We start from the raw sequence: 15,416 nt of genomic DNA, 5'->3' as shown, positions 1-15,416 counted from the left end.
CTTAAGTTTGTTTTCATTTCTACTGCATAGGGCAATGTCAAATGGTCTGTCTGGTTGCATTCTTTTCCCTTAAACTTTGTAGCAGTTTTGAAAGAACTGAATGGCTTACTAGGCCTCTGCACCCATGTACCATCCCAGATTCCGAGTGGTAAATCTAGGGATGATGGTGGTGGCAGTGGCCTGCTCTCAGATTCCAGGTCCCTGTAGATTTGTCTGGATCTGCAAGTGACTCAGAGTTAAAGCGTGTCATTGTGACGAGACACTACATAAAGCTTGCTTCATACTGGTGAGAGAGGCTTACAAACTCAGCTGTCTTCCCATCGTAGTTTATATTGTTAACCAGCACTTAGAGTTGAAAGCAAGAGGTGACAAGCAGACTGGCCACTACAATAGCACACTTGATGCTCTGCATCACTTAGAGAGACATATCTCAAGGTGTCTCTAACAGTCCCCATTAATAACTATTCACCCGCCTAGCCAGATAATTGTCAGCTCCTTTGTTCATCCAACTGCTCTTCTCTCTCTTCAGGCTTTATCCTATTGTTTACTCCCTACCCCATCCCCCTCCCGAGTTTCTGTATATAAACTGACATTTTCCCAGCTACCATCAGTTTTGGGGAAGTGTCAATGACCCAAGACATTAATTCTGATATTTTTCTTCACAGATGCTGCCAGTCCTTCTGAGCTTTTCCAGCAACTGTTGTGTTCCTGATTTACAGTATCTGCAGTTCTTTCAGTTTTTACGAGGTGAACTTGTTAAGGTCATCAAGGTCATTTAGAATTAAGTTGCGTAGGACTAATAGCTTGTTTTCCTTCTTGGTAAGATACCATTTGAGATGATAAACTAATTGAAGAAGGAATTGAGGAGAAACTTCCTTCACACTGATCAGGATGTGAATTTCTTCTCCTGCAAACGTGTTGAAGCTGTATCCTGAAAAAAAAAAGTCAATACTGGAAAAAGGAATATTTGAAAAGTACAAGGAGCAAGCGAGAGTGGAATTGTTACTAAATCTTTCTTATGGAGTGAAATGCCATCTTACTCTTAATTGAGTGAACCAAATGTCCTGTTTCTGTGGTTTAGCATTCTGATTCTATGCAGTAAACCTATTTTAAATAGAGACAAATTCATCCCGCATATCAAATACTTGCTAAATTATTAATTGTTCATCTAAAACTAACTACATAACTAAGTAAATTCCAAATTGTAAAACATTTTTTTAGTGTTGTACTTTGTGCCAGTAACATTGTTTGAGGAAATAATCCAACGCATTTTGACCCACTTTGCTAAACTGATGTTTGTTTGGCAAAACAAAATGTTGCATTTTATAATGTAAAAACAAAGCACTAGAAATCTGCAATAACAAGGGGGAAAAAATACCTTACAACTAAGGTGGGTTCTGTGTAGAGATAAGTTCAATCAGTGGGAAGGGATTTTTTAACTGAGCTCTGATTCCATTGTCAGGATGAACTGTGGGTCATGAACCAGAAAATATTGGTGGCAGGACCTTGCAAGAGTGATGGACGAGGCGTCCAAATAAGTGACTCCTGGAGTCTGTCCAACTCGGGGCAGTGTGCTGGCTTCCAGGTCTAGAGGTCCAGTGGAAGTCCTTTAACATTGCAAGATTGGTAGCCCTGCTGTCAGAAATGGATGCTGCTGAAGTATGTGGAGAAGTTTTCAGCCCTAAGTGGGTGAGATCAGATTAAGGGCATTGAGGAGGAGGATTCATTGCCCCCATCCACCCACCCACAACAATGGCCACTGTTGCATTGTGACCACTTTTGTTTTGCAGTGGTGTCTGTCCCTTTGAATGATTAGACAAAAAAACTGCAGATGCTGAAATCCAAGGTAGACAGGCAGGAAGCTGGAAGAACACAGCAGCCCAGGCAGCTTCTGGAGGAATGACGAAGGGCAATACCTGAAACGTTGACTGCTCCTTTCCTCCAGATGCAGCCTCATGACCAGCTGTGTTCTTCCAGTTTCCTTTTTGTCTACTACTGAACAATGACCCTGGCTTCTATGGCTATCTACATTCTGCTTAGGAGTTCGTATGTCAACTGGAAATGTTGGCCCTTAAATTTTGACCACTGTTTCTAGTTATTTAACTGTTGGGCAGAAATGTAAAATGTTGGTTGTAACAAGTTTTGAAGAATCCGGGAAAGTGGGCAGCAGAGGAGGAAAATAAAATAAAGTTTTTGATAAAGTAGAAAGCAAGAGAAATAACTTTTTTTTTAGATTCCCTCAAGTGTGGAAACAGGCCCTTCGGCCCAACAAGTCCACACTGCCCCTTGAAGCATCCCACCCAGACCCATCCCCCTATAACCCATACACCCCTGAACACTACGGGCAATTTAGCATGGCCAATCCACCTAACCTGCACACCTTTGGACTGTGGGAGGAAACCGGAGCACCCGGAGGAAACCCACGCAGACACGGGGAGAAAGTGAAAACTCCACACAGTTGCCCGAGGCTGGAATCGAACCTGGGTCCCTGGTGCTGTGAAGCTGCAGTGCTAACCACTGAGCCACCGTGCCGCCCATGATGTGACGCAAAGGGTGATGACTTAAGGCAAATCGAGATGATAAAGGACCTGAAGGAGTAAAGGTTAGGACTGGTGCAGAGGCATATGAATAAAAAGAATAGAATCATCTTCGATAGTTGTTTTTCAGAAAAAAAGTGATCTGAGATTGTTGAAGTCAGTGTTGAGTCCATAAGACCATGAGGTATAGAAGGAGAAGTGGGTTATTCAACCCATTGAGTCTGCTGTTGAATGAGGTCATGGCTGAATCTGATAATGCTCAACTCCTTTCCTGCTTTTTCCACACAAGTCTTGATTCATATATCTCCGCCTTGAATTTACTTGAGGATCTGCTTCAGAGCCTTCTACAATTAGGAATTCCACAGATTTACGACTCTCTGAGAGAAGACATTCCTCCTCATTCTGGCTTATTTGGCCAACTCTAGAAAGTTCCTAAGTTTCTAATTGAAAGAGGCAGTGTCATTTTTCAGGCTTTCCTGAAATCTCATTGGAATTAAGTTTCGAGTTCAAAGACAGAGATGCTGGATTGGTAGTGGGATGAAGAGTTAACATGACAACCAGAAATTGACTGCCTGGCTTGGTTGGCTCGGAGTGCTGTAAGCTCTGAATAAAGTATTCTAAATTCAAAAGCGGAGAAATAGAGGCAATTCACTATTTGACTGTGAAGAGTGTGATGCTTTAAATGATGTGAAAAGAGAAGGTAAGAAAGTACCAATGCTATTGCATTTGCAGTTGTCTAGAAGTTCCCCTGGGACAGTAATGATTGAGGCATGGGAAAGTGTATTGTGAATAATGACTTCTCTGTATTGCTGGACACAGATTAGAAGGAAAGATGTTTGGTTGTGGGAGAAGATGAGGACAAGGAAACGTTACTGTGATACTGAGAAGAGGGGAAGGGGTCAAAGTAGGAGTGCAAAATTGAACAGTTGGTTGAGGGGTCTGCCATTTTTGGTTGTGGGAAGTGGAATTGTTGGTTTGGAATAATGTGTTGGGACATGCAGAAGGCTTTAAAGGCTGTAGGAGACAGAGTGCTTAGCTCAGAACACCCAACCTCTGCTCTTCCTTTGTAAGAATTGGAAGCAGTGACGCAGAATGTGAAATCATCATGACAGACATGTTGGAGACAGACTCTAAGAGAATGAAATAGTCTTTGTTTGAAATGTAGCTTAGATAACCGTGTGAGAGCCCTTGGACTTATCGTGGGTATTGTACTAAAGCCTATTTCCAAGATAGAGACTGAAGTTGATAAAGAGAAGGTAAGAGTTGTGATAGGCCAAGTGAAACTAACAGAAGGTTTGAAATTGGAAATACATTTGATTAAATTTTTCACATTTGAGCAACTTTGCTTCTGACCCCAAAGTGAAAATGGATTCTGCTAGACGTTGGTGGAATTGTGATGGGTACTGTTTGTGCCTTGCAATTAAAGAAGAAGCAGAAACAAGGGTCAGTTGTAGGCCAGTTAGTTACATTTTTCACAGTATTCAACTTCATTCACATCACCATCTGATACAGAAGTGGTCCACACAAGTTGTAACCAGAAACTGAACAATGTTGAGGCTTGGGCCAACAAGTGGCAAATTGCATGATATAAATGTCAAGTTATGACCATCTGAAACACCTCAGCTGCAAACTGTCCCCACCAAAAAAAAACTTGATATTTTGTGGATTAATCATTGCTGAAACCTTGACCATTGATATGGAGCTCTCCATTGATCATAAGAAAATTGTGTTTACAAGAGAAAGGCAGAGGTTGGGTGTTCTGAGCTAACTACCCTGCCTTCTCCACAATTTAAAACCTTCTACATGTCTCAGGACATGTTATTTGACAATTTGTTATTTGCCCTAGTAGGGGCTACTGCAGCAGCTTGCAGAAGCTGAGCACATTCAGTACAAACTTGATCAGCAGTTCTGCTACTGTGATGCAAGACTGTGGATTGCAGTAGTGTGCTGTGGATATTTTGACAACATTTCTCAGCTCCATGCTGTCTACTCTTCTGAAGATCAGGAGCCTTAATGTCATGAGTCCCGCAGTTCCTGTGTCATACATCACTCTAACTTGGACATATAATCTTTTTCCTTCATTATGACTGGATTAGTATCTAATAATTTCATACCTAACTAATCAAGCAACCCTGTTACTGCAAAGGTTCAACACTTAAAGAAAAGTCCAACAACAGCATGGGGTAGCTATTGGAAAGAGCCCGGCCTTTTTCAAATACCTTGAGAATAAATTTGAAAAAGGTCTAACAAACCAGTTTCTGTTTTTTGTTTCAAATTCCCACTGTCTCATTTCACTCGTCAACGTTTTCTGCTTAGACACCACCAAATTATGTCCCAAATTTGTTTTGTCAACTTCAGTGACTTTCCCTGGTTACTAATTTCTGGTTAGAGTGAAGTTTTGACAGCATCAAATTTGTCAATGTCATTCATATTTATGAAAACTTCAATTGTATCACTTTTCTAAATAATACAGTCTAGCGTCCTCCATATACACTCTAACTGTTCATACATCAAAGCCTTCCTTGTTGAACATGTCTTTTCAAGACAGTCAAGTCCTTTTCATGATGAGGTGACTGAATTTGCAGTCATTTGATACAAGCGGGCTCTGGCCCAGGCCTCAAAAAGCAGAAGTACAACTTCATGCAATTCACATTTCGTCTCTCTGCAAATGCAATTTGATTGTTTCTTCGTAAGTGTGATGTACATTGGATAGGAGTAATCGTAGAATCCTCTTAGTGCAGAAAGAGGTCATTCAGCCCAACAAGTCCACACTGGCCCTCCGAAGAGCATTCCACCCAGACCCAGTTCCCTACCCTTTCACCGTAACCTTGCATTTACCATGGCTATTCCACCTAACCTGTACATCACTGGACAACTTAGCATTGCCATTCCACCTAACCTCCACATCTTTACATTTTGGGAGGAAACTGGAGCACCTGGTGGAAACCCACTGACACACAGGGAGACCATGTAAACTCCACACAAACTCCCAAGGTTGCAATTGAACCATAGTACTGCTGCTTTACAATGCCAGGGACTAACCACTAAGCCACTTTGTTGTACTATCTAGTAATGCTGCAGGCTTGTGTTACCTGTTATCACTTTATACTGTCGAGTCTTTCCAAGGTAATTAGTATAGTTAGCTATCGACTAGCATTACAGCGAACACAAATTGCATTCTGCAAAATGCTAGATTTGTGGTAATTTAAAAAAGCGAAAATTCTGGGAATATCGGTGTGTAGTCCTGATTTAATGATCCAACTGCATCTGCTCAGGTAAATTCTGCAGGATAAATTAATAAGATTTACATAGTGAATGAACAATGATCTAAATGCCTTCAATCATTAAAGGTGCTGAATGAAGCACCTTCAGATGCAGGAGAAAATTTGTCTGATGTTTCCTGTGTAGTGTCTTATGCTTTATGCTGTTTGCATAAATGTTGTAATTATATAGACTTATATGTTTGTAAATGAAAAGCATTACAAATATGAGCATCTCATGATAATTTCTGAATCTTATCTGAAACTCTGTCTTTATATTCAAGGTAATGGCATATTGATTAAGTTAAATAGTTGATTGTGAGAAAACACGTAACCCATCTCTTTTTCTTGCAGATCGTTTCGCACAGTATAGTTCTAAAAAACTTCGACATGCATGGAATAAGTAAGTCTTTTATAGATTGTAGTTCCTTTATACCTTTATCTTTATCTTTGTCTTTTCCGGTTCCATCAATTGTACTTTTTGCTGCTTTGTTTCATTTTGTTGTGGAAAATGGATACAATGCGTATATTTGGCAATAAGTTATTTTCATAGAAACACATCTTACATTAGTCACCATAGATGCAATGGCAAGATGAATATTGAAAGTCTATACAATTGTAAATTGGAATCAATTTCCTCAGTGAAACAGTTAATGCTGTCATTTTGAAGAGGACACTTTCACATACATAGATGGCAACGCAGTTGCCAAATATAACATCAGAAGTGTAACCCTTTAGATATACTTCGAATTATGTCATATTTATATTGATATTTTCCAAATTTCACCAACTTTAATTATGTAATCGTACAGCAGATAGAAATGGCTCCTTTAAAGTGAATAGATTGGGGAAAACAATAACAATGTACATCCAGTGGTCTTATATATATAGTTCTCATTTTGTTTGAAGTAATCATTTGCTGAAAGACTTATGATTTAGTGGTAATCCTTGATTAACAAACCAACTTTATTAGAGGTGTGTTGATGGTTACATAGCTGACAGTTTATGCTTTTCTAATGCAAGGACAAATCAAGAGTTACACTAACAAGGGGAGAGCCTTGTACATTATGTGGCCAAGCTCATGGAACAGAGAATGGCATTCCAGCAGAATCTGATACTGAGATTCAGGATCAATTCTTTGTTTTATTGAATGAAGTAATTTGAATGTAAAATGAAATAGTGATGAAGATAACTGGTGAGGAGCCTGAAAACCGTATACATGTGAAAATATTTATCTATTATTATGTAACTAATAAATATTGATGTTAGGAGCAAATGATATGTATTGACACCAACTTCATTTGTGAGAAAATGAATGGCAAAGCTCTTCGATCTGTTGGACTCTTGAAGTTTTTCCCATTTAAGCAATTTGTTATGAGCAGTTAGAGTAATGTGCTGTGTTAGTGAACTTTTTCATACACCTTCCTTGCTTTGTCTGGTACATAGGGCATTTGTCAGGCATAAATTGTTAACAGAGCATAATAGATGGAAAATGTTTTGATTATCTTTGAATGTTAGGACATAGAGGAGGAGGAGCCAAATTAAGCTGTTCCACCTCATGAGCCTACACTGCCTTTCAATATCATGGCAGATCCTTGACCTTAATTTCACTTGCCCACTCAATCCCCCTATCTCTTGATTCCATTAAGTCCACGTCACCTTAATCATATAATATCAACCTGGTATATCTAGAATGTATCCCCTTGCTCTAGGTTCATCAGCCAGGAAAATCAAGATCTTTGCATCAACTCTACATCTACCATCAGAATCTTTTGTTTCAATGAAGTTCCCTCTCGTTCTTATGAAGCCCAGATTGTATAAATCCAATAGTTCGGCCTGTCATAATAAGAAAGCAGAATGATCCCAAGAACCAATCTGGCAAACATATGCTGCACTGCCTTCAAAGTATTTGTGATTTCTTTTTGGAACTGAAGACCAAAGCTGTGTGCAGTACTTCATGACTTGCATCACTAAAGCCCTGTACGATCATAGCCAGTTTCTTAACTCCTACACACTAGCCATTGCAGCAAAACAAAACATCATTTGTTTTCTGTACATGAATGCTAACTTTCCTTTTTCCCCTTCGTAAGAAAATATCCAAATATCTCTCAACATTAACATTTAATAATTCCTCATTATTGTTTTTCCTTCTACCTTTGTCTTTCCTCACAAAATACTTCATCCAACAATTTATTGTCCATCCACTAACCCATTTAATTATTATTTTGTGTTCGCTTTACAGCTTGCTGTTCCACTTAGACTGGTATCACCATCAAACTGGGATATATTCCGGGGTCCCCTTTTAGCTAAGTCATAAATAGCCCTGATCCTTTGACACCCATTTAGTCACAGTCAGCTAGCCAAAAAATTATCTGCTTATTCCTATTGTTAGCTTTCTGATGGTTAACCAATCTGTGATAGTATGAACCCTTATTGTGCGCAATAACTTTGTTGCAATCTTGCCATGCTGTAGACCTTGTTCTCCTTTGTTTACCCTGAGAGTTGTATTGCAAAAGGCTCCAATAGATTTGTTAAACCCTCCTTTCCTTTCATAAAAACTTTCTGACTTTAGCAATGTGATTATCTAAGCATCTTGATGACATGTAATAATAGATATTAACATTTCCCAAAGAATGATGCCATGCTAATTGGCCTGTAATTCTCTTTTTTCTCCCTTGCTCTTATAGTGAGTAGCAGTTTTATATTTTGCTATCACATCTGTAGGTGAACATCTTAATTAAGCTGTAGAAATTGTTTGGTGGTGTGTAGGCCCATGACCAGGCAAGACTGACCTGGGAACCGTCAAGCCCACATTTCTTGCTAAGTAATGAATTCTCTTTTCCAAGACACATGCATTCTTCAGTTCTGTGCTTGCTTTCTCTAAAAATTGACAGCGAGGAATTTTTGTGGGCTGAACTGAAAATGCAGGATCTCTGAAACCTAATCAGCAATTTCTTTAAAGATACAGTTCACAACTTATGTACACGTTCAAATTGCCTACAGTAAGCGTGCATATCTTCACTTATTTGAAGAGGTTAATCGATTACAAGTTAAAGTCCAGAACAGATCAATATTTGTATTACTAAACTAGCAATCATGAAATTATAACATTTGAATACTTGACAGCACTGTCTATTAGAAACTTGATAAAGTTTGCTTGCTCATAGAATCAAGTGCATAGTCTAGAACAGTTTCTGTATTGATGTGGAGGAAGATGACACAGCCATATGGCTTTCTTTTGCAATGATAGTGCAAATGATAAACCTTTTTCATATAATATGTAAACCCATACTTGGGATGAGATTTGGCCAGGTTTGTAATTCACTGCTGAACGGTTTTAAAAATCAAATAGAAAGGTGTTTGTTTGTGGTGGAAATTAAATTTTGCACTTAACAAAATATACCAAGGGTTTTAGAATTCATTGACTTTCTTATTGGAAAAAAATTAGCCCTAAGTATGAAGGGAATATAAAATGCTTTAATGGCTTAATGTATTGAATATCTATTACATGTATTCGGAAAGCACATGTTTGTAACACTTGAAGTGAGAAATTTAGCAATGGGTGTGAGATTCCAAAAGTCATACTCCACATTGTCAAAGTGATGCAGTAATCCATCAATTTTTTTTGTTGCTAGCGACAAAAAGTAAATGTTTTGAAATTATGACTTGATCTAATCACCGTAATTATGCAGTTGCATTCTTTAGATGAGGTTCTGACTACTTAAATTATTTAGGATTTCTGAACTCCACACATTACGAACCATCCATGTGTTTCCTAAAGACTAGTCACACTTCATTTACTATACTTGTCTGTGTCAATTAGACGTGAATACTGCATTGTGACAGCCTTTTTCTGTTCTGTTCAATGAGATATAACAGTCGAGCTGTGACGGACATTGCAAAATACAAGTTTTTATTATCTCTTGCCATTTGTACGTGTATCTGTGTGAATCCCTCAAAACATGATGGACTTTAATAATGTGGGTAAATCATTAAATATTTAACTCCTTCCATACAACAGTGGAATTTGATATCCTCCTCTTCAGTCCTTTGCCTTAGGCACAGAACAATCAAGGAAAGTCTGCAAGAATTTCCTAGTCATAACATGTAGAAACAGGCCATTTGGCCACCATGTCAATGCAAATCAACAAACACCAAATAACGTTAATACTATATATCTGTACTTGGTCTATAACCTTCTGTGCCCTGGCATTTTAAGTATTCGTTAAGACACTTCTTAAATGTTGCGAGAGTACCTGCCTCCATTACCTGCTCAAACAGTGCTCAGTGGTTAACAATACTGCCTCACAGTGCCAGGGACCCGGGTTCAATTCCACCCTCAGCACTGTCTGTGTGGAGTTTGGACATTCCCCCTGTGTCTGCGTGGGTTTCCTCCCACAGTCCAAAGATGTGCAGGGTAGGTGGATTGGCAATGCTAAGTTGCCCGTAGTGTTCAGAGATGTTTGGGTTCGGTGGGTTAAACATGGGGAAATGTAAGGGTAGGGGAATGAGTTGGGATGGTGTAGACTTGTTGGGCGTAATGGCCTGTTTCTATACTGTAGGGATTCTATGATGATAATGTTTCTATGCCTGTCATAATTTTGTTTACCCCAATTAGATAATTTACATTACTTTGTACACTTTCATCTCTGCACCAAGGAAAACAAACTCGGCCTACCCAGGCTCTCCTCATAACTGAGTTTTCTTTTTAATCTTGACAACATCCTGGGGAATTTCCTCTGCGCACTCTCTATGGCAGTCACATTTCTATGATCATGTGAACAGAACTGCACAAAGTATTTTGCCTGCGGCCTAACCAATGTTGTATAAAGTTGTAACAAGACTTCCTGGCTCCTGTATTCTATGCTTCGGCTAATAAAGGCAAGCTTCCCTTCTACTTCACTACCCTGTCTACCTGGGCTTACACCTTCAGGGATTTGTGGACTTGTACACCAAGGTTTGTTCCTGAGTACTCCCTAGGGACCTGCCATTCGTTGTGTATATCCTTCGCTTAGTAGACCTCCCCAAATGCACCACTTTACGTTTCTTAGGATTAAATTCTACCTGCCATGCTCTGCCCGGTTTATCAGCTGATAAATATCATACTATAGCCCGGGGCCATTCTCCTCACTATCAAAAGCACCACCAATTTTTGTCATTTTTTTAAGGTTGTGTTTGATTAACTTGATTAGATTTGTTTGACAAGGGAAGAAAAAAGATCAGTGAGGATAACCTGTTTAATGTGGTCTACATGCATTTTAGCAAGACAAATGGATGAGATTCCATTTGGTCAGAAAATTTAATGTTGAATCCAAAATTGGCTCAGTGGTACAAAACTGTTGGTATTTGCTATCAAATGGGTTTGTGTTTGGAAGGCTATTACTGGTTGGATTTCCCAAAGCTCTTTACTGCGCTTCATGATATATAACAATGATTTAAACTTGAGTGTAAGTTCATGATTAAGAAATTTATCGATAGTTGGAAAAATGGCTGTGTGGTTGAAAAGGGAAGAAGAAAGCTGTGACTACAGAATGAGATCAATGAATTGGTCAGGTGGACATAGAAGTGGCAAGTAGAATTCAATAATTGTGTGATAGTGCACTTGGAAAGAAATGATCAAGGAAGTCTGAAAATTGTAGAGGAACAGAGGAACCCTTGGAGGAAGGGTCTAGGCCCGAAACGTCAGCTTTTGTGCTCCTGAGATGCTGCTTGGCCTGCTGTGTTCATCCAGCCTCTCATTTTATTATCTTGAACCCTTGGAGTACATGCTTACACATCTCTGCAAATAACTGGATTGGCTGATAATTTGAATATAAAAGCACAAGGGATACTCTCTCTCTTGGTCAAGGGATAGAATATAAGAGCAGGTAGTTTTTCCTAAAATGTGTAAGACAAACTTAGACTGCAACTCCAGCACAATGCACAGTTCAACTCCTCCCATTACGGGAAGGATGTAAGAACTTTAGAGATGATACTACAAAGATTCAGAAGGATGCTACAAGAAATGAAGAGTTTCAGTTATGAAGGATGATTGGAGAATCTAAAGGGTGATTTACTTGAGGCGCCCTTGAAATTGTGCTTTGATTTGCTTCATGAAATATTACATTATATAAAATTTATGATAGGCCGAGAGTGTGGATAGGAGGAACCAACTTCCATGACCAGTCTGGGCAGGAACTAAGGGCATGGATTTCAAGTAATTTTAAAGAAGGATTAGAAGGGAGGCCTTCTAATCCATATTTGGGCATTCTAATGTGGTGTTGTTCACAAGTGATGGAGGTACTGGCTCATCTGGCTTTGAAGCTCAGAAGACAAGGTGTCCTCATCTTGGAGGGGCTAGTTGTGAACTCTACTGATAATGCCCCATCTGTATATTTGGAGGGGTAGCTGTCTCCTCCAGGATCTGACACACACACACACCCACCATCTGGACTGGAACCATTTCCTGTGGATATTTTATCAGTTTCTCCTGCAAGATCAAGAGCATGATGCACATACAGGAGGCAGCATTTTGAAGTAGTCTCTCTGAGGACAGATAACAATGCAGCCAAGTATTCAATGGCAACTAAGTGTCTCTGAAACTGACAGCACCATGCAGCCTGGGATCAGTGACAGGGCATGTTGCAGGCTGCATGGCCAAGGGCCTAGCCTACTTCTGAGATCTTGATCTTTCCACCATTGCAGGAAGTTAAAGAAGCACTCAAACGATATCAAGCAATGCTTAACCGTGACCCTGACACTTGGTACAATTTTGATCCATGTCCTTTCGATTATCAAAGTGTACATTTTCTTGAGGTGCGGTGATAGTGTCTCGGTAGTTCAAATCCCACCTATCCCAGAAGTGTGAAATAGTATGGGTTAATAGAAGTCATCTGGTGTAAGGTTATTTCCAAGTGTTGGTCAAAGAAATTATTGGATATCCTTGAAGAGTGATCTTGTGTTATAATGAAATTTGAGAAAATGAGAATATTAATGTAACCTTATTGAAATTATTTTGTTTTCAACATTTGAATTGTGTTGGAGATTGGAAGTTGAACATTGCAAAACTTTGTGTACTTTCTTAGGGATAATTTAAATTAGAATTAGATTTATTGTCATATACACCAGTACGCAGATACATGAGTATAGTGAGAAGTATACAAAGTTGCCATTTCTGGCACCAACTTGGAGACAAGGATACTTAGATAAAAAGTCTTCAGTATAAATTAGAAAACTGGAAAAAAACACGAAAGTTCAGTGTTCTAATCCTTTTAAAGTAGTGACACCACACTGGGCTTCACTTTGAGGCCAGGAGTCCTCTATTGTTTGCATCCTTAATTTAGGAGACATAAAAGGGGAAGTTAATATTTTAATAGTTTCTGTTGATTGTTATTAAGTTCTTGGCGGTAATAATGTAGACAGACATTAGGTAGATATTAATTGTACTTTATACGTTTAAAGGAGAGGCAGCCAGCACTAAGGAAATGATTGTTTAGCGTAGACATATATGTTCAGTGGCAAATATTAACAGTCTCCAATGATGCAGTCTAGTTTCTCCTTATTGCTCACAAATAGACATGAAGGTCTTCTAACAGCAGGATCTGTGCTGTGGGAATCTGTTGAGCTGTGCAGCTGAGGTGGCGTTTACAGCGACTGGCTCTGTATAGTCAGAACTTGGGAAGAAGCTGTAGGAGTTGATAGGTATAGCTCACTGGTGAAGTGAGGGTTCAGGAAGACTTCAAGGAGTTTTTGCCTTCTTCTGAGCTGTAATGATGATGAATAGATCAGTGTGCAGAAACTGGGGTTCGAAAGTCTGCAAACAGTAATTGTTTGGTGCCAGTGATAATGGGAACTGCAGATGCTGGAGAATCCAAGATAATGAAATGTGAGGCTGGATGAGCACAGCAGGCTCAGCAGCATCTCAGGAGCACAAAAGCTGACGTTTCGGGCCTAGACCCTTCATCAGATGAAGGGTCTAGGCCCGAAACGTCAGCTTTTGTGCTCCCGAGATGCTGCTGAGCCTGCTGTGCTCATCCAGCCTCACATTTCATTGTTTGGTGCCCCTGAGTTTTCGATCAAAAAGCAATTCAGGTGCAGAATAGGCACGGTACAGTCAGCTATCTATGAAACGCTGAGAGTAAGTGCTAGAGTGCAGTTTTCTGATTCCACAGAAATATAGTCCCAAGAAAAGAAGGTGAGCCACCTGAATAAGGGCCGTTATTGAGATGAGCCATGCCAGAGTGGGTCTTAGGGGAACATCAAGGTCAATTTGTCAAAAGTGAAACATCCAAATGCTTCATGAAGTGTTGATAGGATTTGGTGACCCATAGTGTCACTAAGTTGGAGGGGGAATAGCTGCAAAATATATGCAACCTGTCTCCACGGTATTAGCTATTTGATATGGCCAGTGATGGGGTCGAAGGGTTCAAGCACTGTTTGCACGTTACCCATATTTGCCTCATGTCATGTTTGAGATGTCAAAATATAAATCATAACTATTTTTAAACAGTCTAAATGTTTTTGTGTTAGTGATATTTGCCTGTTTGTGGAGGTTTTACTTGTAATAATCTCGTCACTCTTTAAACAAACGTGGCTGAATTATTTCTACCAATAAACCAGATACAGCCTTCGCCTTTTATATGTGGGTTCATCATCATTCTGGTAAATTTTAATTTGGTACAGCTAGTCATAAAATGGGGCACTTAAAAAATAAGTGCAGCCCTCCGACCTTGGTCATTACAATATGATGTTCCCTATGTGCGTGACCTCATCGATGAGCACCTAGAGCACCATATTTTAGCTAGCATCAGACAGCAGTCAGGACATAAGCTACTCTGGCATTGGAGTGCACAAATTACAAAAGTCGGGTTTTGTGGAGAATCATAGAATTCCTACAATGGAAAAGAGGGCCATTTGACCCATCGAGTCCATAATGACCCTCTGAAGAGCATCCCACCTAGACCCACCTGCTACCTTTGCATTTCCCATGGTCAATCCACCCTACACACTACAGGGCAATCTGGCATGGCCAATCCATCTAACCTACATATCTTTGGACTGTGGGAGAAAACTCAACCAGATACAGGGAAAATGTGCTAACTCTACACAGTCGTCCAAGGGAATTGAACCCAGGTCCCTGGCACTAAGGCAACAGTACTAGCCACTGAATGTGAGGAGCTAATGAGTCGTGATTTTCTTACAAGCAGGTGGGCCGCGTAAAGGCTTTGTTATCATGCTATTCATAAGTACAGGCCATTGAGGAATGAGTTCTTGGGATAGACACTTCCATTGGCCTGGCGTGACAAGGCAATGTGCATCTGGTGTCTCCCTGTCTGAAGGGTGTGATCAGCTTTTGGTTTATTATAGTAATGAGTTGGAAAGGGAGGCATTTTAACATTAAAAATATGCAACCACATTTAGGATGTGGGAGCAACTGACACAACAGAGGAAAGTCTACAAAGATTCAACAATTTCATAAGGTCTCCAATGATGCTGGGCCATCTTTCAGAGAAGCATTCAAGTGTTGCACTGTGAAAATCAGATGCATTTTCTAAGCTGCAGCTATTTCAGCATCTGTCAGAATGGATATCAAACAAACTTTCTTCTTTCGAGAAAGGTGATAGCTGAGGTGGGATTTAGA

At 39.7% G+C, this 15,416-nt stretch overlaps 1 protein-coding gene across 12 annotated transcripts in view; it reads left to right on the top strand.

Moving 5' to 3' along the window:
- cdk14 (cyclin dependent kinase 14) overlaps window positions 1-15,416 on the top strand; it is a 592,120-nt gene that overhangs the window by 401,954 nt on the left and 174,750 nt on the right. For all 12 annotated transcript variants that reach the window (XM_048521834.2, XM_048521892.2, XM_059638483.1 and 9 more), the window contains one exon: window positions 6,152-6,200. In XM_048521834.2, the coding sequence (XP_048377791.1) occupies window positions 6,152-6,200 (49 nt within the window). The remainder of the gene's footprint in view (window positions 1-6,151; window positions 6,201-15,416) is intronic.

This window comes from Stegostoma tigrinum, chromosome 2 (genome assembly GCF_030684315.1).
Source record: "Stegostoma tigrinum isolate sSteTig4 chromosome 2, sSteTig4.hap1, whole genome shotgun sequence".
NCBI lineage: Eukaryota > Metazoa > Chordata > Chondrichthyes > Orectolobiformes > Stegostomatidae > Stegostoma > Stegostoma tigrinum.
The sequence above is the reverse complement of the archived record's forward strand: the minus strand, read 5'-3'. Positions and strand labels throughout refer to the sequence as shown.